We start from the raw sequence: 20,354 nt of genomic DNA, 5'->3' as shown, positions 1-20,354 counted from the left end.
TCAGGGTGTATTAATTTTCAACAATGGTGTAAAATTATGTACACCCCTGATTACACCAACATAACTAATAATACCACAAATTGTCCAGAGAACCATCTCTAAAGAACTTCATGCATCTGCACAATTGATCAACCTTTACACAATTTTATTTCCGAAATAAACCTTTGTACATGTACTACCTTGTGATACTGTCAATCAAAATAGCCAGATTATGTAAAATCATTCTGAGATTCTTTGACTGTAAACAATATAGTCTTCTCAATTATAATAGAAACTGAAGGTTAACAAATTTTGAAGAAAACATGATAAAATCTCCAGTTGATAACTGGTACTTAAAACTAGAGATGGACATAATTTATCAACAGGAAAAGCTGTTTCTGCTTGTAGACTTCAACCAGTAGAAATAAAGGCTGTTGCTGACATGATTCACATATAACTGGCATTTTGTTGTTCAACAAGCATCAGAAATGTTGATTTATGTATGTTAAGTATGTCACTTGACAGTTGGATAAATACAGTTCTTCATTATTTTGACAGGTCAATATAATTTGATAAACCTACCTTTCCCATATAATACAAAACTTTATCAAAAGTATATCTCAAAAAGTGTGACAAGATATTGATTTAGAAATAAAGGTAGCTGAGAAATATCAAATGTGTAATTTGGAAGTTCCTGTATATTTAATTAAATTAATGTTAATGATATTAAAACTGAGACTAAAATTATCAACAGGTCAAGGTCCAAATCCTGTAGAATTTTCAGAAAAATGAAACAACCCTATAAACGAAGTTATCGCCCCCTGAAATGATTTTTTTTGATAAGTTTCAAAGTTGTTGTTTTATATCTCACACACTGTATAATGCAGTTGAAGCAAATTTGACATTTGTAGAACTAACCAGCAGATTCAAGGTTATATCCTGCAAAATTTTCAGGAAAACTGTTCATGAATTAATTGTTGCCCCTAAAATTTGAATGTTTTGCCAATTTCCTTTTTTTTTTCTTGAAAACTATAACAGATAGAAAGAGAAATTTTCAAATTTAAACATTACAAGATCATCTGGCAGAAATTGTCAAATGATCTCTTAAAGGAGTCATTGCAGTTTTGTACTGAATTCAATAAGTTTTAACCCTAAGACAATTTTTTAAAATGTCTTATTAACCCTTTTTGATAACAGGCACATTAAGGACCCAAATAAAAAGTCCAGTGTTTGCAAAAAAAAAAATGTTTGAAGTACTAGTGGATGAAAAGATGAATGTAATAAGAAAGTGAAATCAAACTCTTTCGTAGTTTTTCTTATAACGCCTTTATATTTACAATCCAAATTGACCAGAAGTATAGATTTTGATGAAAATTTACAAATGTTCAAGAAAAATATTCAAATCAGATATAAGAAATTTGACATTTATATAATTTGTTAGAATATCTTTCATGTGCACTAAGTTTCCAGTTGAACATTCGATGCAAACAATGACATTTTATTTATCCAAAATAAGGTCCTCACTTCAACCTAGGACTAGTGTATTTAAAATATATTATTATTAATAATAAAAAAAGGCTCACTTAAGTTGATATTTTAAAAAGCTGAATTTTATTACAATGTAGTAGGAAAATTTATTATTAGGTTCTTTGCTGTGTGTTGGTCAATGGGTATTTGGATGTTCCTTAGTTCTGTCACATCGTTATTAGTTTCACTCCCCACACCATCACATCTCTTATGTAATCGTCAAAAATCTCGAAAATCAGATGACCTGAAAAATTATGTGAAGAACAGTTAGTTACAAAGTGTTGAAGCACTGTTTAAAATCAATTAATTTAGAAATGTTGGCAAACACTTTTGAGCGAATTGTCATTGCTGGGGCAGGAATGACAGGTGCTCTGTCGGCTGCATTGTTGAGATTTGACCTTACCAGCTCGGAGATCGTGATAATAGACAAATCCAGGGGAACAGGTAATCAACTTATAATGTTTAAAAACCTTGAATTGTAGAAAAAAAGAGATTTTGGTATTCACACTTCCAGGCAACATGTTGGAAAATTAAAAAAGTCACTTCCATCTGTCACTTTGCTTTCCCAACAACCAAAAGTGACATCCAGTTCCCAGATATTCACAGCAGTTACTTTCAATTGTTTTTGTCGGCAGCAATTTGACATTTTAACAAGTTAATGCAACAACAGTTTTTCATATTAGGAAAACAAGAATGTGTCCATAGTACACGGATGCCCCACTCACACTATGTATGTATGTATGTACTGGTAAATGCCTCCGATATCAGAAGAACCCCTCGAAAGCTGCGAGGGTACAGTGGCATCCATGTACACTCCCTATCGGGATTAATGGAGATGTGTCACTAACATATATTTATATGAAAATTATTTTTAAAGGACAATTCAATCCCCACCCAACACAAGGGAGTGCTAGGACACCGGGAAGTCTGTTATTATGGTGGAGGAAGCCGAAGTACTCAGAGAGAACCACCGGGCCACTCGGGGAAGTAGACAAACCAGAGAGATATCAGACAATTGATCTCCAGGTCATGGTAGGGGACAACCGAGGCCCCCAAAGTACCCAAGCTAGTTAAAACTCCGGTCTGGGTACCAGAGATGTGTGTGAGAGGGTGAAAATTACCCTTCTGATGTACTGATACTATCATTTTCCATGTCCAGTGGACCGTGAAATTGGGGTCAAAACTTTTAATTTATTTAAATAAGAAGGATCATATTCTAGGTAACATGTACACTAAGTTTCAAGTTCATTGTACTTCAACTTCATCAAAAACTACCTTGACCAAAAACTTTAACCTGAACTTTGCACTTTCATTTTCTATGTACAGTGGACCATAAAGTTGGGGTCAAAACTTTAATTTGGCATCAAAATTAGGAAGATCATATCATTGGGAACATGTGTACTAAGTTTAAAGTCATAAGAAACCTCAAACTAAAAATAATCATGCATAAGTTTTTTATAAATTAATAGATAGTTTTCATTATACAACTTTTGTACATATTATACTTTTTTCCACATTTAGAAGAAGTTTACTTATTTTTAATTGCTTGCTTCCAGGAAGCAATTCGCCGACATATTTTCCATATGCATAGTGACCTGAGCGTAAGCCTCCTTGTAAAAATCCGGTGATCCCAATACACATGGATTTGACATTAAAATATCATATTATCTGATTGTACATGTTAAACACGTGCTCAACACCCATGCTTTTTGTTATGTGTTTATTATAAGATACATGTAATAATCGTTAAACTTCGACTTGAAAACTTTTAAAAAAATGACGATTACTGTGGATTCATTTATTTTCGTGGATTAAGAAAAACTTGCATATTCATGGATATTTAATTTCGTGGTTTTGCTGAAGTCTGCATACAAACCTATAGAAAAATTATCATTCATTGAATATTATAATTTCATGGTTTGACTGTGCCCACGAAATCCACGAAAATTGGTATCCAACGAATAACAATGAATCAACAGTATAAGATATATTTGAGTAAAAATAACAAAAACGTGGATAGAGTTCTAAGTTTATGATATATACATGCAATGGTTCAAGAATTGGATAAACATTATTTTTCACCACTCACTCGTTTCATATGACTTTAAAGTTGATTGGACTTCAACTTCATCAAAAACTACCTTGACCAAAAACTTTTAACCTGATGTGGGAGGAACAGATGAACAGACGGACGGACACACAGACCAGAAAACATAATGCCCCTCTACTATTGTTGGTGGGGCATAAAAATATGAAAAAAGAATTAATTTCTTCAAAAACTGTGACGGTGATAGGTAAAACTTTATTATTTCTTGTCGGTCATTACTGGATATCACTTAAATTCACCTAAATGTTGACGCCATGATAGAAAATATCTGACACCATAATGGAAAATTTATTGTTGAATGATATCAATGATTCAAGAGACGTGAATAATACGGCACAGATTTCCAAGTAGTGACAAGTTGTTTAAATAGAAACAGATAATGAAATATTGCATGGTCATATGTTATTTACAAGAAACAATTTTTTATGAAGTATTTTTTTTATTTTTTAAATTCCAGTAACTATTACGGAGTATATTGATATAAAAATAAATCTTAAATTTGTTACTTCAATAGAAAATGATAAAATTGCATGTAGCTAATGTTTAACCATATACTGCTTTAAATATGTTATATTCTTATCCAAATTATATGTTAAATTTTGTTTATTTTCATATATTTTTCTGCATGAAGTAATTTTGTGTAATGAATTAATACACAGTTTTCTTTCTTTTCCTTAAGATATTTAATCGCTATCAGATGATTCTGTGATCTTAGCTGTTACATTAAATTATATTTACATTTCAGGAGGAAGAATGTCAACAAGTCGTAGCAATGAAGTAGAAACTTCAACTGTTGATTTAGGTGCTCAGTATATATCTGTTGCTAAAGACTATCAGATAAAACACAAAACGTAAGTTTAAAGTGTCATCATGTCATGATATCATGTGACTAGATAATTCTGATAGTGGGAGACCTGCATAAGTAGTCTGGGTTGTTAAACACCTCCTTGTAGTACAGTTAATAACTAGTGTTGTCAACGATTAACCGGTTAACCATTCGAACGACCGAATACCAAAAACGTTAACCGGTTAACCGGACTTTTTTTCAATTTTAATAGATTTGATATAAATTTGTATTGAAATCATTAAATTGTTATGTTTTCTTTAAAAATTGTCGTCGTGGTAATTAATTTGACGGCTCATTTGTCCAGTATATTGATTGCTATTGTTTATCCAAAAATATAAAATTAATTAGAACTTGTCTCTCAGCTGGGGGCAAGATCTTAAGAAAACATAATTAGTTACATGTTTTTTTAACAGTAACTTTAAATAAGTAAAACTACTAAATTTTACGATATACTTCATTATTTTATTTTTGATCCAATATTGTGTAGACCTACATCTGAATGTGCAATCTACGTCATGCAAGTCTTTGTCATACCTTAAACGAAATGCTAACTCAAAAACTATAAAAATCAAACCAACGTGAATGTAATCAATGTATACTTGATGGTACGAGTATCAGGATTAACCAATTCAAATTAAAACACTCCACATCATTTTCGGAGACAACAAGAGAAAATGAAAGAAATTGGTTTCAGACTTATTCAATTCTACGATATCAAAAAGGTTTTTTTTATTATTCATTCTGAAGTTAGTACAAACGCCATTTGATACCGTGTATTTGATTATTAAAAGTCAAACTTCGACAGGAATCTTCACAGACAAGCCTTATAAAACCAAAGGACAAACTTAAATTCATTGTATAATAAAAACGTAAATGTACATGTATGACTTGGATGGAAGGTACTCACATTGGCACTCATACCACATCTTCTTATATATATATGTGTAGGATACTATTAATAAGGTCTTCAAACATCAACTTAAACTACCGGTTAACCGGTTAATCGGTCGAACGATTATCCGAGTAACCGGTTAGGCAAAAGTGAACGATTTGACAACACTATTAATAACACACACGAAAAGTAAATATGGAAAGTTTTGTCAGATTTTACAAACTCTGAGACTTTTAGTACTTTAAAATGTGTGTAGTTGTGACACCTAATAATATAAATATATATAGCAGCTACTGCTACTGTTTACTCTTTGAAAGACATTGAAGCCATTAGATGCAAGGGTTTATATCATAAAAAGATGGATATAGCATGCACAAAACAATTTATTTTATGGTACCTTTAAAAACAAATTATGTAATATCAGTGGCGGATCCAGAGGGGGGGTTCCGGGGGTGCGCACCCCCCTTTATTTTTGCCGATCAATGCATTTGTATCGGGACATATGTTTTGCACCCCCCTTTGCCCTGGGTTAGCACCCCCCTTTCGAAAATTCCTGCATCCGCCCCTGAATATGAATATTATTTAAACACAAAATTGCGCACACTTTGCTTGTCTATGTATAACTTCAAGTAGCAAACTGGGTTTTGTATTTAGAATAGACTCAAGGTTTTACAGTGGTTACCACATTAAAATATGATAAAATTCTAATACATGTATATGGTCACCATTGACTACCATACAAAGGCATACATTGTACCAAAAAAAGATTAAGTTAAGTAAATAATAAAGCAGATGTATCAAGCAGGTATTAATTCATTGCTTTTATATTATATGTTTATTTTTCAGATTCCATGATGAACTTGTTTCCAATGGCTTACTGGCACCTTTGATTGGCTCAATAGAAGGAGACAGAAGTGCTGGGGATACAGTCCACTATGTTACACCAAAAGGAGTTAGTTCCCTTGTAAAACATTTTATAAAAAAATCTGGTAAGTATTAATTGTGTTAGTATTGATTTAAAAATATATTGTGATTTACATGTATAATGGATTAACTTGGTTTTGTTTTTTGTAGTATTCAGTAGTTTAATACTGTGTTCTTTTTTGCCTTATTGTATCTGAAATGTATGTATCTTGTGAATTGATGTTTGTTATATGAAATAATATTAGTTGCATCTATTTTTCTGTCACCTTATCACTGTTTTTGTATGACAATATGTATAGATTATTGGGTTTTCTACACATCGATATTGTAAAATGTGAACCTTTTTTGGCGAGTGAGCGTCGTGAACGAGCTAAAAAGTTTCACATTGTGTCAAGCAGCTGATATTTTACGATATCTATACGAAGAAAACCCTATTATCTCTTTATCGTTCCACTACTGATCTTTTATCCTCTCCATAAGACAGTTTTACGCTTGACAGAAGCAAGCTTGATAATGTCTCCTCTCGCATTGTGACGTCGCTGATAACTTCTCCTCTCACATTGTGACGTCGCTGATAATGCCTGGTTTTGTTTTGAAGTCTTGATACCAGAATTACTTAGCGACGGAGCAGGTTGATATAGACGCAGGGAAGGACAATATGAATGGCTATATATGTACTATCTTGTCTTTTTCTGATTTGATTGCCAAAATCTGATTTTAACTGATTGAAGATAAATTACACATACCAAATTACTTGTCAAACAACTTTGTCCTAATCAAAATCCATAATGACAAACCTTCTTCTGAAAGTGTTACTGCATCTGGAATATTTAAGATAATGACACTTTTCCTGTTTTATGAAAACAAATTGCTCTTTGTCGAGCAAGAGAAAAGATTATATACATGTAATTCTTACTGTTTTTTTGAAATCATAATTATCAGAAATAATGTAAACACTGATTATTTGATTATTATTTTCCATAGCTTTACTTGGTGTTTTATTATTGTATAACAGTTATAAATAACCTCTACTGCTCCTGTTATTAAAGAAATCTAAGTCACAAGAAAATTTTCCCATATAATAAAAAAATAAAATAACTTTTTTAATTTATTGTAGAAAGTATTTTAAAAACAGATACTGTTATACAGTCTGTTGATATTGATAAAGATCAGATAAAAGTGGAGGATTCAAAAGGTCAGAGGTTATGTGATGCCCTTATCCTTACCATGCCTGTTCCACAGATCCTTGCTTTGAAAGGAAACATTCAGCAATTGATAAGTATGTAGTCAGAGAGAAGAAAATAAGGATACCTAAGATTTTTGGGATGTTGCTTGTAGACTAGCTATTAAAGCTGAAAAAAAGGAGAAAAACATAATAATATTGTTCTGTAATTGTTTAAGTTTGTCAAATGGCAGATTTTCATTGTATGGAGAACATTTACACTCCAAACTAATAGGATCGGATTCTACAAAATAATTATAGTATTGGTAACATGTCATGAATTGAAGAATCTTTCATTGGTTTTCCTGTGAAAAGCCAGCATAACTGTAGTGGATTGTTGTCTCATTGGCAATTATACCCCATCTCCTTAGTTTTGAATAATTCATTTTTACCTACTTACCTTTTACTAGGAACTGTACTTATTTAAAAAAAATGAAAAACAATGAAGAGTTTTATGACCCATATTCTATATTAATCGAGCAGAGGAGTTCTTGATATTGTTTTACTTGACTTTTTACTTTTTTCTTTACCTTTATAACTTGATTTTCCAAATTCTGTCTAGCCTAGCCATTGCTGTTTCTGTCAATTACAAGTATGTTTTTATATTTACAGACAGCAAGTCAGATGTCAAGAAGAATTTAGAAGCAGTCTCCTACTCATCAAGGTTTGCCTTGGGGTTGTTTTATAAACCTGGAATCCAACTTAATTATTCCTGGAGTGGGAAATACATTACAGACAATCCATGCATCAGATTTGTTGCCATAGATAACAAAAAAAGAGGACTTGGTAAGTTGATTAGCTGATAAGTAGTTCTGATTTAGCATCTTAATCATCTGTGGAATCTTAAAATAACGGAACTATATTTTCTTCCTTTAGTAATGCCAATTTTTTTATGAGCTTTGTGCAATATAACATCTTTTGTCTGGTGCTATTTTTAGCTGATTTGGGGGCTATTACAATTTTGTGATCCCCACAACAAATGAAGATTTTATATTAATTAAAAAAAATCATTTCCGTATTGGAAGCATGGCACTTTGATCCTAATTCCACCATCAATTTAGATACAGTTGTACATGTATGATATCATTACTACAGGTAAAATGACATTAGCTGCTTTATACATTGTTTTGATATTTTATATTTATAGATTCCAGTGAAGTTGGTCCTTCTATCGTTGTACATACTAGTGTTCCCTTCAGTCTAAAAAATCTAGAAACAGACAAAGAAGACATGAGAGATGTCATCATGTCCCATCTTAAACAAGTCTTGCCTGACCTTCCTGAACCTGTAGAGGTCAAAAGTCACAAGTGGAGATATTCACAGGTAAATTTTCCAAATACACAGGGTTGACCAGTATCACAAAAACATGCAGTGGTTAAATATCTATTGATTATTGATATCTCAATGTCCAGTGGCAAATATTTCATGCATGTTCAGGACAAAGGAGAACCTGGAGGCTTAAATGTTTTTATAACTGTTTCGTAAAGATACAAATTAGATAAATATTTCCTAACATTTTGTTTCACAGATCATCTACCTGTAGTACAACTTCTACTACATTATCACTACATGTGTGAATATTGTTTTAAAGTTAAGTTGTGAATAATTTATTATTACATATCAATACATTACCTGATACTTTATAGGTGATATATGACATTATCTGTACAGTTTGAAATAATCCAGTTCTGATTTGTTATAGGTTCATAAAGGTTATGAAGGGAGCCCAGGATGTGTTGTATTGAGTGAGAAACCATTGATTATTCTGGCTGGTGACGGATTTACACACTCTAACATGGATGGCTGTATATCATCAGCATTGTCTGTTCAAACAACTGTTAAAGAACTCTGTAAATTATGATGATGTCTTTTATAGGAAAACATTTATTTATGCAGTGATTTTGATATTAATGAGTTAATGATTTTCATAAATATGGAGGCTAATTCAAATAAAAACATTGTTTGTAATAGCTTTATTTATATATGATGATACAGAAAATAAAACCTAGAACATGTTACAGTAAATAGAAGGATCAAGAATTTATACATCACCTATGGAAAACAAACCAGAAATGAGCCACTACATTTACATCAAACTAAATTTTCTGTATTGTAGAACAGGAAATGTGAATGATTGATGTATGTTAGTAACTAGAGAATTACAATTATCAAAATTATTATTTCATGGAAGCAAAATATACCACTTTATGTTCATCAACAGTTTCTCAAGTTATTGCACAGAAATGACTGGAAGTGCCATTCACAATCAATCATAAAACGCTTAACAATATAAAAGCATAAAAGCAAAAAAATGTCAATTGCAAAACTGACATCCACTTCATTAGGCCACGTTTTTTTAATTTGTTGGTTTACAGATTTTCCCCTTGAAAAAGTCGGGTCGGTCGGTCAGGAAAAAAAATAAGAAAAAAAATCATCTTTGAATATTGTCGAAGACAGAAAAATATGCAAAATCAATATATATTTCACCTTTCTAACAATATGTTTATTATGCTATTTTATCCTCATTTCTTAAATTTTAGTTCGATGAAATATTATTGCTCAGCTTTTATAAACATCGCATGACATTGTCTAATAATTTACAGTAAAAAAAAGGGGGTGCACTGACAAAGACAAAATTAAATCGTCATTTCAGAAACAAGAAAAATAGATTCGAGTAGCTCTTGATCAATTCAAGAAAGCTCAGTGAATAAAGATCTTCAGGCATGAAAACTAATAAAAAAAAATGTAAAAATGTCGTACAAAAATTAGTTTCAAAAACCTAATAGACTCGTCCACTGGAAAATAAGATAATTATTGGGTAAATCTGTTGTTTCGCATTCCCGTTTTTTATCCAAATGGACGATAATATTTTTTTTATTATCTATGAAACGAGAAAATTCCAAATGATTTGTTAATATTCAGTACTTCAACTTGATGCCTTCACCCTGTCAACATTTGGACAAGTCTATTTTTATGAGATGATACATCTTTAAATATGGACTGATGACAAATAAGGGAAACAAACTTATTTGTAATTGGTTTTAAACACAAGTTTCGTTCCGCAAAATTATTTGCGCAAATGACATTTCAAGGTCAGTTATAATTGATTTGTCTATTTTTAGAAACTTAAACTGGAAGTTTTATTTTTTCACAACAGAAAGTGTTATCAATTTTGTTAGTGAATAATGCATTTCATTTCATAAAACAAAATATTTTAATTATTTTTCACGGATAATGCATTTGTTAGGGTAGGCGGGATTAAAAAAGCATGAAAAGTCGATTTTATTTTTATTCTGGAAATCGACAAAATCGGGTCGGCGAATCCGTAAACCAACAAATTAAAAAAATCCTGGCCTTATCAGTAACATATCAAAGTTCGGCAAGCTTTGGTTGAATTGTTTTAAGTTATTGCTCAGAAACAACAGAAAATTCCTTTTTTCAACCAATCAAGAACTGTTACTCCTGAACAACAAAAGTAAAAAATGCTATCAAACTTGCCCTTCATAGATCAGTAACTTCCTATTTAATATTAAAAGAAATGGGTCGAATGATTAATATCTACTATGCGACAAACAGGGGAGACAGTGGAAGCAACAACGGTGTAAACCACTTGAAAAAAGCTTTATATTTCAGAAGGTAGAACACCTGGAATCGACTGGATACTTCATACCTTGTATGCAAATACCTGATATTACAAAGTTTCCATCTATCATATGTCCATTGTCCTTGACCTCTTTTTTGTTAAGCCTGAGACTTTTGTCACCTCCAGCTCGAAAATAGTGATCTGGAGGCAGCCTTAGCTATCTTTTTAAAAGCTTTATATTTCAGGAGTTGGAAGACCTGGATGCCTTATGTTGCAAAGTTTCCATCTGTCACATGTTCATTGTCCTTGACCTCATTTTCATGGTTCACTGACTACTTGAAAAAAAGTTCTAAATTTTGGCATTGTAAATTCCTCTCTTATCTTGAGTGATAGGTAACTATATTTGGTTTGAGTGTACCTTGCAAGGTCAGACAGTTTTCACTTGACATCAACCTCATTTCATGAATCAGTGAACAAGGTTAATTTTGGTAGACAAGTCCATATTTCAGATACTGTAAGCAATAGGTCTAGTATATTCAGTGTATGGATGGACTGTAAGGTGTACATGTCCAGCTGGCAAGTGTCATCTGACCCTGACTGCATTTTCATGGTTCAGTGTTTATAGTTAGGTTTTTGTGTTTTGGTCTGTTTTTCTTATACTGTATGCAATAGGTTTATTATATTTGTTGTATGTAATGATTATGAATTGTACACATCTAGCTTGCAGGTGTCATTTGACCTTCACCTCATTTTCATGGTTCAGTGGTCAGTTAAGTTTTGAGTTTTGGTCTTTTTTTCTAATACTATATGCACTAGGTCAACTATATTTGGTGAATAGAAATATTTTATGATGTACATGTCAGTCTCCCAGGTTTTATTTGACCTTGACCTCATTTTGATGTTTCATTGCTCAGTGTTAAGATTTGTGTTTTGGTCTGTTTTGTCTTAAACTATAAGCTATAGGTCAACTATATTTGCTGTATGGAAGGATTGTAAGCTGTAAATGTCTGCCTTGCTTAGTTCAGCTGACCTTGACCTCATTTTCATGCTTCATTGGTCAATGTTTTGTAGTAAAACCTTCATCATCAAGACTTTCAACATAAAATCAATGGTCAGTAAAGCAAACGAGTGTGCACTCTTGTCAAGCAAGAACTTACACTGAAAAGACATAAAATGTGTTTGTCCAAAAAGTGAGAATTGTTGAATCCAATTTGACCTCCTTTTTTTGACTAGCAACATATTTATATTTTGAAAAACAGCAGTTGAACTATTAGATATATCAATGTTTAATGTTCTAGTACACAATTGGCAGAATGTGAGAAATACTCAATACTAGTAGATGCTAATAAGGCAAATGTGGCTTAACTTATTTGCATAATGCTGTATATTTCAGAAGGTTGAAGACCTTGATGCTTCATGTCTTCTATGAAATTTCAGTCAGTCATATGGTTTTATCCAATATCTTTCATCCAGTAATGTAATTGCCCAACATGATTCTTTAAATGTATGAAGAACAATGCTTTCATATTTATTGTAATTTACTGTCATGATTCTGCTAGTGTATTAAGGTACTATGATTTCATCTAATATTGTTATTGAAAGTCTTGAGGTACACTGTTTTAATCAATCTCATAATTGACAATCATAATTTTACTACTGTAAATTGAGAAATTATTGCGAGGTTTTTATTATTGAGAAAAATGCGACAGAGTTGTAAACACAACAATTAAAACTCACATTTTGTAATATTTTAGCTTAATAAAGCATGATTTTCCCCAAAATAGCAAACATTAAAATTGCATTTAAGTTGAAATTGACAAAATCGCAATAATAAATGCATGCAATAATTTCTGAATTTAAAGTAGTTTATAAAGGTACTGTGGTATGACGTGACTTACTAGCGTGTTAAATTGGCAATCTTAATTATTTTAGTGTATAAGTAGCAGACAAATACAACATAATTGAATAATTTTATTGTAAACAATACAAAATAAAAACATCATAAATAACAAGTTACAATATAAAGGTGGGTTATGAAGGCACACAGCAGTTAAAGACCAATGCTATAGAATATTAAAGACATATGTACAATTTGCATACAGTATCTGAATTTCAGAAAAGGAAATATTACTAGCTCTTGTCAAGTTGTTATATGCTTCCTAATTTCTAAATAAGATAATTACTTATCTTGGTAATTTTGCCTTGTTTACTGACATATACTGCTAAGTTATCTCCCTTTGTAGAATATCAATATAAAAGCAGATGTGAGTAAGATTTAAATGGAATATATTATTATGCATTTATTGTAAATTGAAACACTATGTATTATATACAACATTTTTTGTCATTCAAACTCTGATTCATTATATAACAATATTATAGGAATTTAGTACAATTTGAACAGTTTAATTTTAATAAAATTAATTATAAGTGTGGTATCAAATGTTTATTATGTTACGGTATTTGAATCTGTATAAAATCAGATGGTGATCTTATTGTTAAGTGTTTTCATACTCATCCATATGTCTCTAGTTGATGGACAATAATCTACCACACCTCCAAATTTTAATTTTGTAACGATAAAAAGAATCGTGAAATATCTGGTTTTGGTAAAATTTATTTCACTAGTTGCTTTTATTCTTAAAGAAAAGCGTCTCCACTAAAAGTCTTGCAAAATAACAAACACGAAATAATTTAATATCAATTCTGAAACAACAATAAAATTTTCAAAAAACAATTCAAGTAACAACACTTATTAAAATACAAAACATCAATGAAAAAAAAAATAACATTTAAACACTTTTTAAAACAAAATGCTACCCTGCTTTCTTAATGAACCTATAACTCACAAAATGGCAAGAGAAAGCACATTCTTTTAAAATTAAAGCATTTTATGGTTTCATTAAAAATGATAAAAGCCATGAGAAAAATGTCTAGTTGTTACCAGTTTGTAAAACTGTGATGCTCTTTGTGAAATAATTTGTCATTTATGCCAATGGGTTCCAAAATGGCACTTGAAATTAATATGAATGAGCATAGATTTGAAAAAAAACCTCAAATTCCTTTGTCAATCATGACTTAAAAAAAACATTGCATAAGAAAGCTATAATGTTGAATTCTTTGCCTTTGCACACATTGAATACAATACACAGTCTTTTGTCATAAAAAGATAATGACATATGAAAACTGATTATCTTTTAATTCAATGTTTATCTTAAACGTTTTCAAAGCTTTCATTAGGAATTTTCTCTGAACCATATTGGGAGACTTGGATCTTCTTTTTGTCGAGCCTTCGACTTTAGTCGAAAAAGCGAGACTAAGCGATCCTACATTCCGTCGTCGGCGTCGTCGGCGGCGTCGTCGGCGTCCACAAATATTCACTCTGTGGTTAAAGTTTTTGAAATTTTAATAACTTTCTTAAACTATACTGGATTTCTACCAAACTTGGACAGAAGCTTGTTTATGATCATAAGATAGTATCCAGAAGTAAACTTTGTAAAAATAAAATTCCATTTTTCCGTATTTTACTTTTAAATGGACTTAGTTTTTTCTGCGGGGAAACATTACATTCACTCTGTGGTTAAAGTTTTTAGAATTTTTATAACTTTCTTAAACTATCCTTGGTTTGTACCAAACATGGACAGACACTTGTTTATGATCATAAGATAGTATCCAGAAGCAAATTTTATAAAATAATAAATCCATTTATTCCGTATTTTACCTTTAAATGCACTTAGTTTTTCTGCAGGGAAACATTACATTCACTCTGTGGTAAAAGTTTTTAAAATTTGAATAACTTTCTTAAACTATCCTGGGTTTGTACCAAACTTAAACAGAAGCTTATTTATGATCATAAGTTAGTAAATTTTGTATAAAGATAACTCCATTTTTTCTGTATTTTACTTTTAAATTGACTTAGATTTTCTTCTAGTTAACATTACATACAGTCTGTAGTTAAAGTTTTCAACACATTTATTAGATTCATTAACTGTCCTAGATTTTTACCAAACTTTGACAGAACCTTCTTACAATCATAGGATAGTATCAAGAGGAATATTTTTATTGATTTTTTGCCTCATTTTTGTTGAACCTGCGATTTACAGCAAAAGTAGGCGAGACACTGGGTTCCCTTACAAATTTTTTGTTCAAACCAATTTCAATTTGGAAATAACCTTAACATTAAACCTTTTCCTAGATTACTGTTAAAGTTTGATGTGTTTGAGATCTCTACAACTCATCTTTCTTATTTTGACCAGAACATAAGCCAAACATTCCTTTATCATAACACAGGGTATTAACTAATGTTTCGTCTTCTCTGTAGGCGTCATATACTTCTTCCTCTCCTAGTTCTCCTATATAGTTAGAACACATAGCTTGTAATCTGAAAATAGAGAAATTGAACACTTAGAAGTAATGAAAAAATCTTAGTCTACTAAAAGTATACTCTAGAGCAAATTTTGTTATTATGAAGAAAGAAAAAAATCACTTAGTCTACTAAGAGGGGTCCCTTCTAAGAGTATACTCTAGAACAAATTTCAGTATTTTTTTTACCTTTTTGTTATAGATAAAAGAACATTCTAGTTGTCTAAAGGGTGGCCTTTAAAATCATATTCAGATCCCCAATCTGACAACAATGTTTAATGAAAAAAATATTGTGGTCAAGCAGACGACAAAAAAAGAATTCTGATCCAGATTTTCCGTGTTTCAAACCAAACCAGACCAAACCCATAACCCACCCCCCTTTGAAGTTAAATGGTTGCTCCTTTATATTTGTTCCAGTTGGAACAAAAACTATGAAGGAACTTACTTTTTCATGACAGTTTGGCTTCCTATTTCATAGCTATTCTTTTAAAAAGTTACCCCTCCCCTACTGTACACACACACACACAGACATCATACATTTTACTCTGATATCTACCTTGTGGGCCATTTACCACCACCCTGCATTATACCAGGGGACTCATTAGCTGGCATTCCTGGACCTGATAGTTGTTTCTTTCCTTTTATTTCCTTTACACCATATCTACACAAACAAAACAGTATTGTTACAAAAACATCATATTAAACAGATATCATAACCTATCCATGTAAAATATACATGTATATAAACTTGTCTTTACTATAAATCTTTTCTTATCTAATAATTATTTAAAAAGAAGCCATTTTTTCTACAAATTTTTATTAAAAATAGTAATAAAAAGGAGATATTGCATAATATATATATGTTATAATGAATCTTGCAATCCTGTTCACTTTTCATTTGGACATTGGTTGGGATTTCACATGTTTAGGTCTTTTAAGTGAATAAGTAGAGGAAAATTGGAAAAAGACATGCAAGTGATCATACTGATGTACACAAAGAGGGAATGGGGTCAAAATTACAATTCAAAGGATATATACAAAAGGACTGACTGCATATTTCTTAAACTTAGTGAAGTTAGTCAGCTTGCAAGAATTTGTGTCTGATCCTTTTTGCAGTTCATCATGTTCATAAAAGCAAATAAAATGTTAAATGAAATAATACATATATATAATTTATATGGTGGTTATAACATGTTTACTTACTGATCAAAGCCTTTACGACCACACACAGTATCTGTTACATCAAAGATTTGTGATTCTGTCAGTCTTTTAGATTTTCCACGTTCAGCTTTGCTAAACCCACTTGCAAGCTATAATGACAAGAGTAGCATTTAAACATATAATGACGAGGGTAACATTTGAACTATCTTTAAAAGATTAACAGAACACATGGACTTCTTTTCAATCTTCAATTGAACCTGCTTTAAAGCTATACAATGTATAATCATAATGTTTTTGAAGCAGTAAGCAGAATATGTACTGCGCCTCTACTGTCAATTTTCAATCCTTCTTCCCTGTCAATGGGACAACCAACTACCCCTTTCAATTTCAAAACATTATCCATGGCTTAAAACATTCATGAGTTTAAACTGGTAAATTACTTAAGTCAGGATTAGTAACAAGAACATGTTTCCACAAATTATTTTTAAAACCTTTACTAATTTAATTCTTACTTCAATCTATAAATTGGTTTACTTGAATCATTACTTGGATGGAGAGTTGTCTCATTGGCACTCATACCCCATCTTTCTATAATATATGTACACAGTACATATCTACATGTATATATGAATTATGGAATAAAATAATTAGAGGACAGCCATTTGATATCCAGGTAAGGGGAGGGACCAGAGAATTAATTTTTATTTAAAATTTAAATTATAATGTCTCTTACTCTTAGTGCGTTTAATGTATGTACTGGTAAATGCCTCCTACATCCGAAGAACCCCTCGAAAGCTGCGAGGGTACAGTGGCATCCATGTACACTCCCTATAGGGATTAATGGAGATGTGTCACTAACGTATATTTATATGACAATTATTTTTAAAGGACAATTCAATCCCCACCCAACACAAAGGGAGTGCTAGGACACCGGGAAGTCTGTTATTATGGTGGAGGAAGCCGAAGTACTCGGAGAAAACCATCGGGCCACTCGGTGGAAACAGACAAACCAGAGAGATATCAGAGGATTGATCTCCAGGTCAAAGAAGGGGACAACTTTGACCAACCGAGGCCCCCAAAGTACCCAAGCTAGTTTAAACTCCGGTCTGGGTACCAGAGATGTGTGTGAGAGGGTGAAAATTACCCTTCTGATGTACTGATATTTTAAGCACCCCTAGTGAGAACTCGGGACCTTCAGCACTGTAGCCATCGGTCTTAACCACTAGACCACGAACTCACATAAAACCTTTAATATGTATCAGAGCATCAATGAGTTTTGTCACTATTGGTTCATTTGCATATGATCATATGCAAAGGTTTTTGTTTTCAGTTATTTACGATTCAATGGGGTTATTCAGTCCAACCCCCCCCCCCCCCCCTTTTTAGCCCTAGAAACATAATCTATAGTAGAAAGAGACTACATTGTAAGTACCTGATATGCTACGACTAAACATCCGTCACACTTGAGTCCTGCTGGCATGTGTATACTGTGAGCCTCTTCATCACTCAGACTAGGTGTGCTAAAATTAATAACACCTTGCTTTCCATCCTCAGCCTCATCAACCGAAGCTCCAGCAAAATCGGTGCCTGTGCAGACGTTCCAAAGGGAGAGTGTCAAAATAAAATCTCTTATGATGCACCAATCCATGGTTTTAAAGAGCTAAGCAAGCGTGTGTGTGTATATACAATGTACGATGTTTAGCACATATACTATTGTGTGAATTAAAATTATCCAGTCTATTAAACGTGTAGTATTATGATTCGTTGACAATGATGAGATTATTTGACTATTTAAATGTCCCCCAAGATTAAAATAATTACAAAATCAATAACGGATAGGACAAGTATGTATAATCGGATTGACTTCTTCAGAGTATTTTAAAAACGATCATAAACCATTCTTTATAGGTAAATTATACAAATCGATGTTATTTAAGAAGTTTATTTGTATTTGTTGAATGAATTTTGTAACAATTTCTTACTTTGAGCCCGTGAAAGGCGCTGTCATGGTTTGGCTTCCAATCATATCAAGTTTTCTTTTCGATTTTTTTTCTTTTTAGTTTTTTTTTCAATCATATTTTTCTTTTCGATTTTTTTACTTTTTAGTTCTTTTTTCAATCATATTTTCTTTTCCATTTTTAGTTTTCTATTTATTTCTTTTTATAAATTCATAGTCTTTTTATTGACAATTTTAACCAGAGACATGACGATGCAAATTATGCAAGTTGTAGTAACTGAGCAATGTCTTACCAGAGACATATATATGTGTATATATGTCTCTGGTCTTACTATCTGTTCTTTTTGGAAAAAGACATTTCCTTGTGTAGAACATCATGGATTAAATCTGTTTACTATTGACAGTATCTTATATAAATTTCATTACATTGACAACAATGTGTTAGGAAAACAAACAGACAAAAAAGATATTAATGTCTAAATTGGGGTACAGCGCATGATAGTTATTCAAAACTGCACAATCCCTAGACAATTGAAGCATCTTTAAACGATCATAAACCATTCTTTATAGGTAAATTATACAATTCGATGTTATTTAAGAAGTTTATTTGTATTTGTTGAATGAATTTTGTTACAATTTCTTACTTTGAGCCCGTGAAAGGCGCTTTCATGGTTTGGCTTCCAATCATATCAAGTTTTCTTTTCGGTTTTTTTCTTTTTAGTTTTTTTTCAATCATATTTTCTTTTCCATTTTTAGTTTTCTATTTATTTCTTATGATCTTACTATACTTTGGCGGGAAGTTTACATTAATTTTCTGTATTAGGGAGCTACCATTTGATTTTTATGGGGGGGGGGGGGGTCCATCACACAAAGTGACCATATAGAAATGTGAACTTCCCGCCAAAGAATTGACAACTAATCAATACCAATAAAACGACCGAATTCAGAAACCTGATAAAAGTCACACCTGTCGTGAGTGAACCTAAAATTTACACATATATAAAAATACAAATATCCTAAAATACCACTTTACCACACACATTCCCGGCTGTAAAAATGACCGTCCAGTCAGTTTCTAGCTAGTAGTGGTTGGCAATGTCCAAGATGGTCCTTGCTGCATCTCTCTCTAATCCAGTTGCTTTAAATAATTGACCAAAGAAAAGATGTAATCAGCGTTCTGTCGCCACTCTGGAATACTAGTTCGTCCAGCAACAGCCATACTTGTCTCGAACTGTCCAGATCGAAACCAAGCAGGTGGTCTTCGTTCCTTTCCAAAACGTCTGATTTCAATCAGTGATAATTCGTCAGTATCCTGAGGTACATCATCATCATCATCTTTAATCGCAGCATCTCTTCTGATGAAATACTCTCAGCATCATCGGAAGCGCTTCCAGTAGGTTCAGTCTCTTCAATCATGAGACTTGTAACCTCATCAATGTTATCTGTGTTGGCACCAGAGTCTTCAGCAAGAAACTATTCGCTGTCCACAGTCCAACCTCGAAGTAGTTTGAAACAGCTGATGCTGTGCCATCAGATGAATAATCCATGGCCGTTGCATGAACCACTGGTATTTTCTGTTGCTTACTAGCACGTGGGTGTGGAGTTGGTCTCTGTTTGGAAGGTTGTAACTCTACTGGTTCCTGGTCTCTGATGTAGCCGACTGGAAGAAGAAGGTTTTCTATGGAGTTTCTTTATTTTTCCCTCTCCGTCCTCACAGAAGATGGTAAACCCAGGAATGTCTTGATTTGGCTAATCCAATGCAACATGTGGTACATCTTCCCATTTATCAGCCA

General features: G+C 32.2%; 2 protein-coding genes across 2 annotated transcripts; one reads left to right on the top strand and one right to left on the bottom strand.

The window, feature by feature from the left end:
* Positions 1–1,693: 1,693 nt before the first annotated feature.
* Positions 1,694–9,433, top strand: LOC134725681 (renalase-like). The gene is made up of 7 exons (XM_063589697.1): positions 1,694–1,950; positions 4,359–4,464; positions 6,199–6,341; positions 7,394–7,555; positions 8,111–8,284; positions 8,646–8,821; positions 9,201–9,433. Exons 1-7 carry the CDS (start codon positions 1,821–1,823, stop codon positions 9,357–9,359), a joined length of 1,050 nt encoding a protein of 349 aa, XP_063445767.1. The 5' UTR covers positions 1,694–1,820; the 3' UTR covers positions 9,360–9,433.
* A 3,606-nt stretch (positions 9,434–13,039) lies between these two features.
* LOC134725680 (marginal zone B- and B1-cell-specific protein-like) lies at positions 13,040–18,429 on the bottom strand. Its single transcript, XM_063589696.1, has 5 exons — positions 18,037–18,429; positions 16,647–16,753; positions 16,000–16,104; positions 15,224–15,462; positions 13,040–14,364 (listed from the first exon to the last, which is right to left on the bottom strand). The coding sequence occupies exons 1-4, from the start codon at positions 18,250–18,252 to the stop codon at positions 15,309–15,311; spliced, it is 582 nt and encodes a 193-aa protein (XP_063445766.1). The 5' UTR covers positions 18,253–18,429; the 3' UTR covers positions 13,040–14,364; positions 15,224–15,308.
* Positions 18,430–20,354: the final 1,925 nt, after the last annotated feature.

This window comes from Mytilus trossulus, chromosome 7 (assembly GCF_036588685.1).
Source record: "Mytilus trossulus isolate FHL-02 chromosome 7, PNRI_Mtr1.1.1.hap1, whole genome shotgun sequence".
Lineage (NCBI taxonomy): Eukaryota > Metazoa > Mollusca > Bivalvia > Mytilida > Mytilidae > Mytilus > Mytilus trossulus.
The sequence above is the reverse complement of the archived record's forward strand: the minus strand, read 5'-3'. Positions and strand labels throughout refer to the sequence as shown.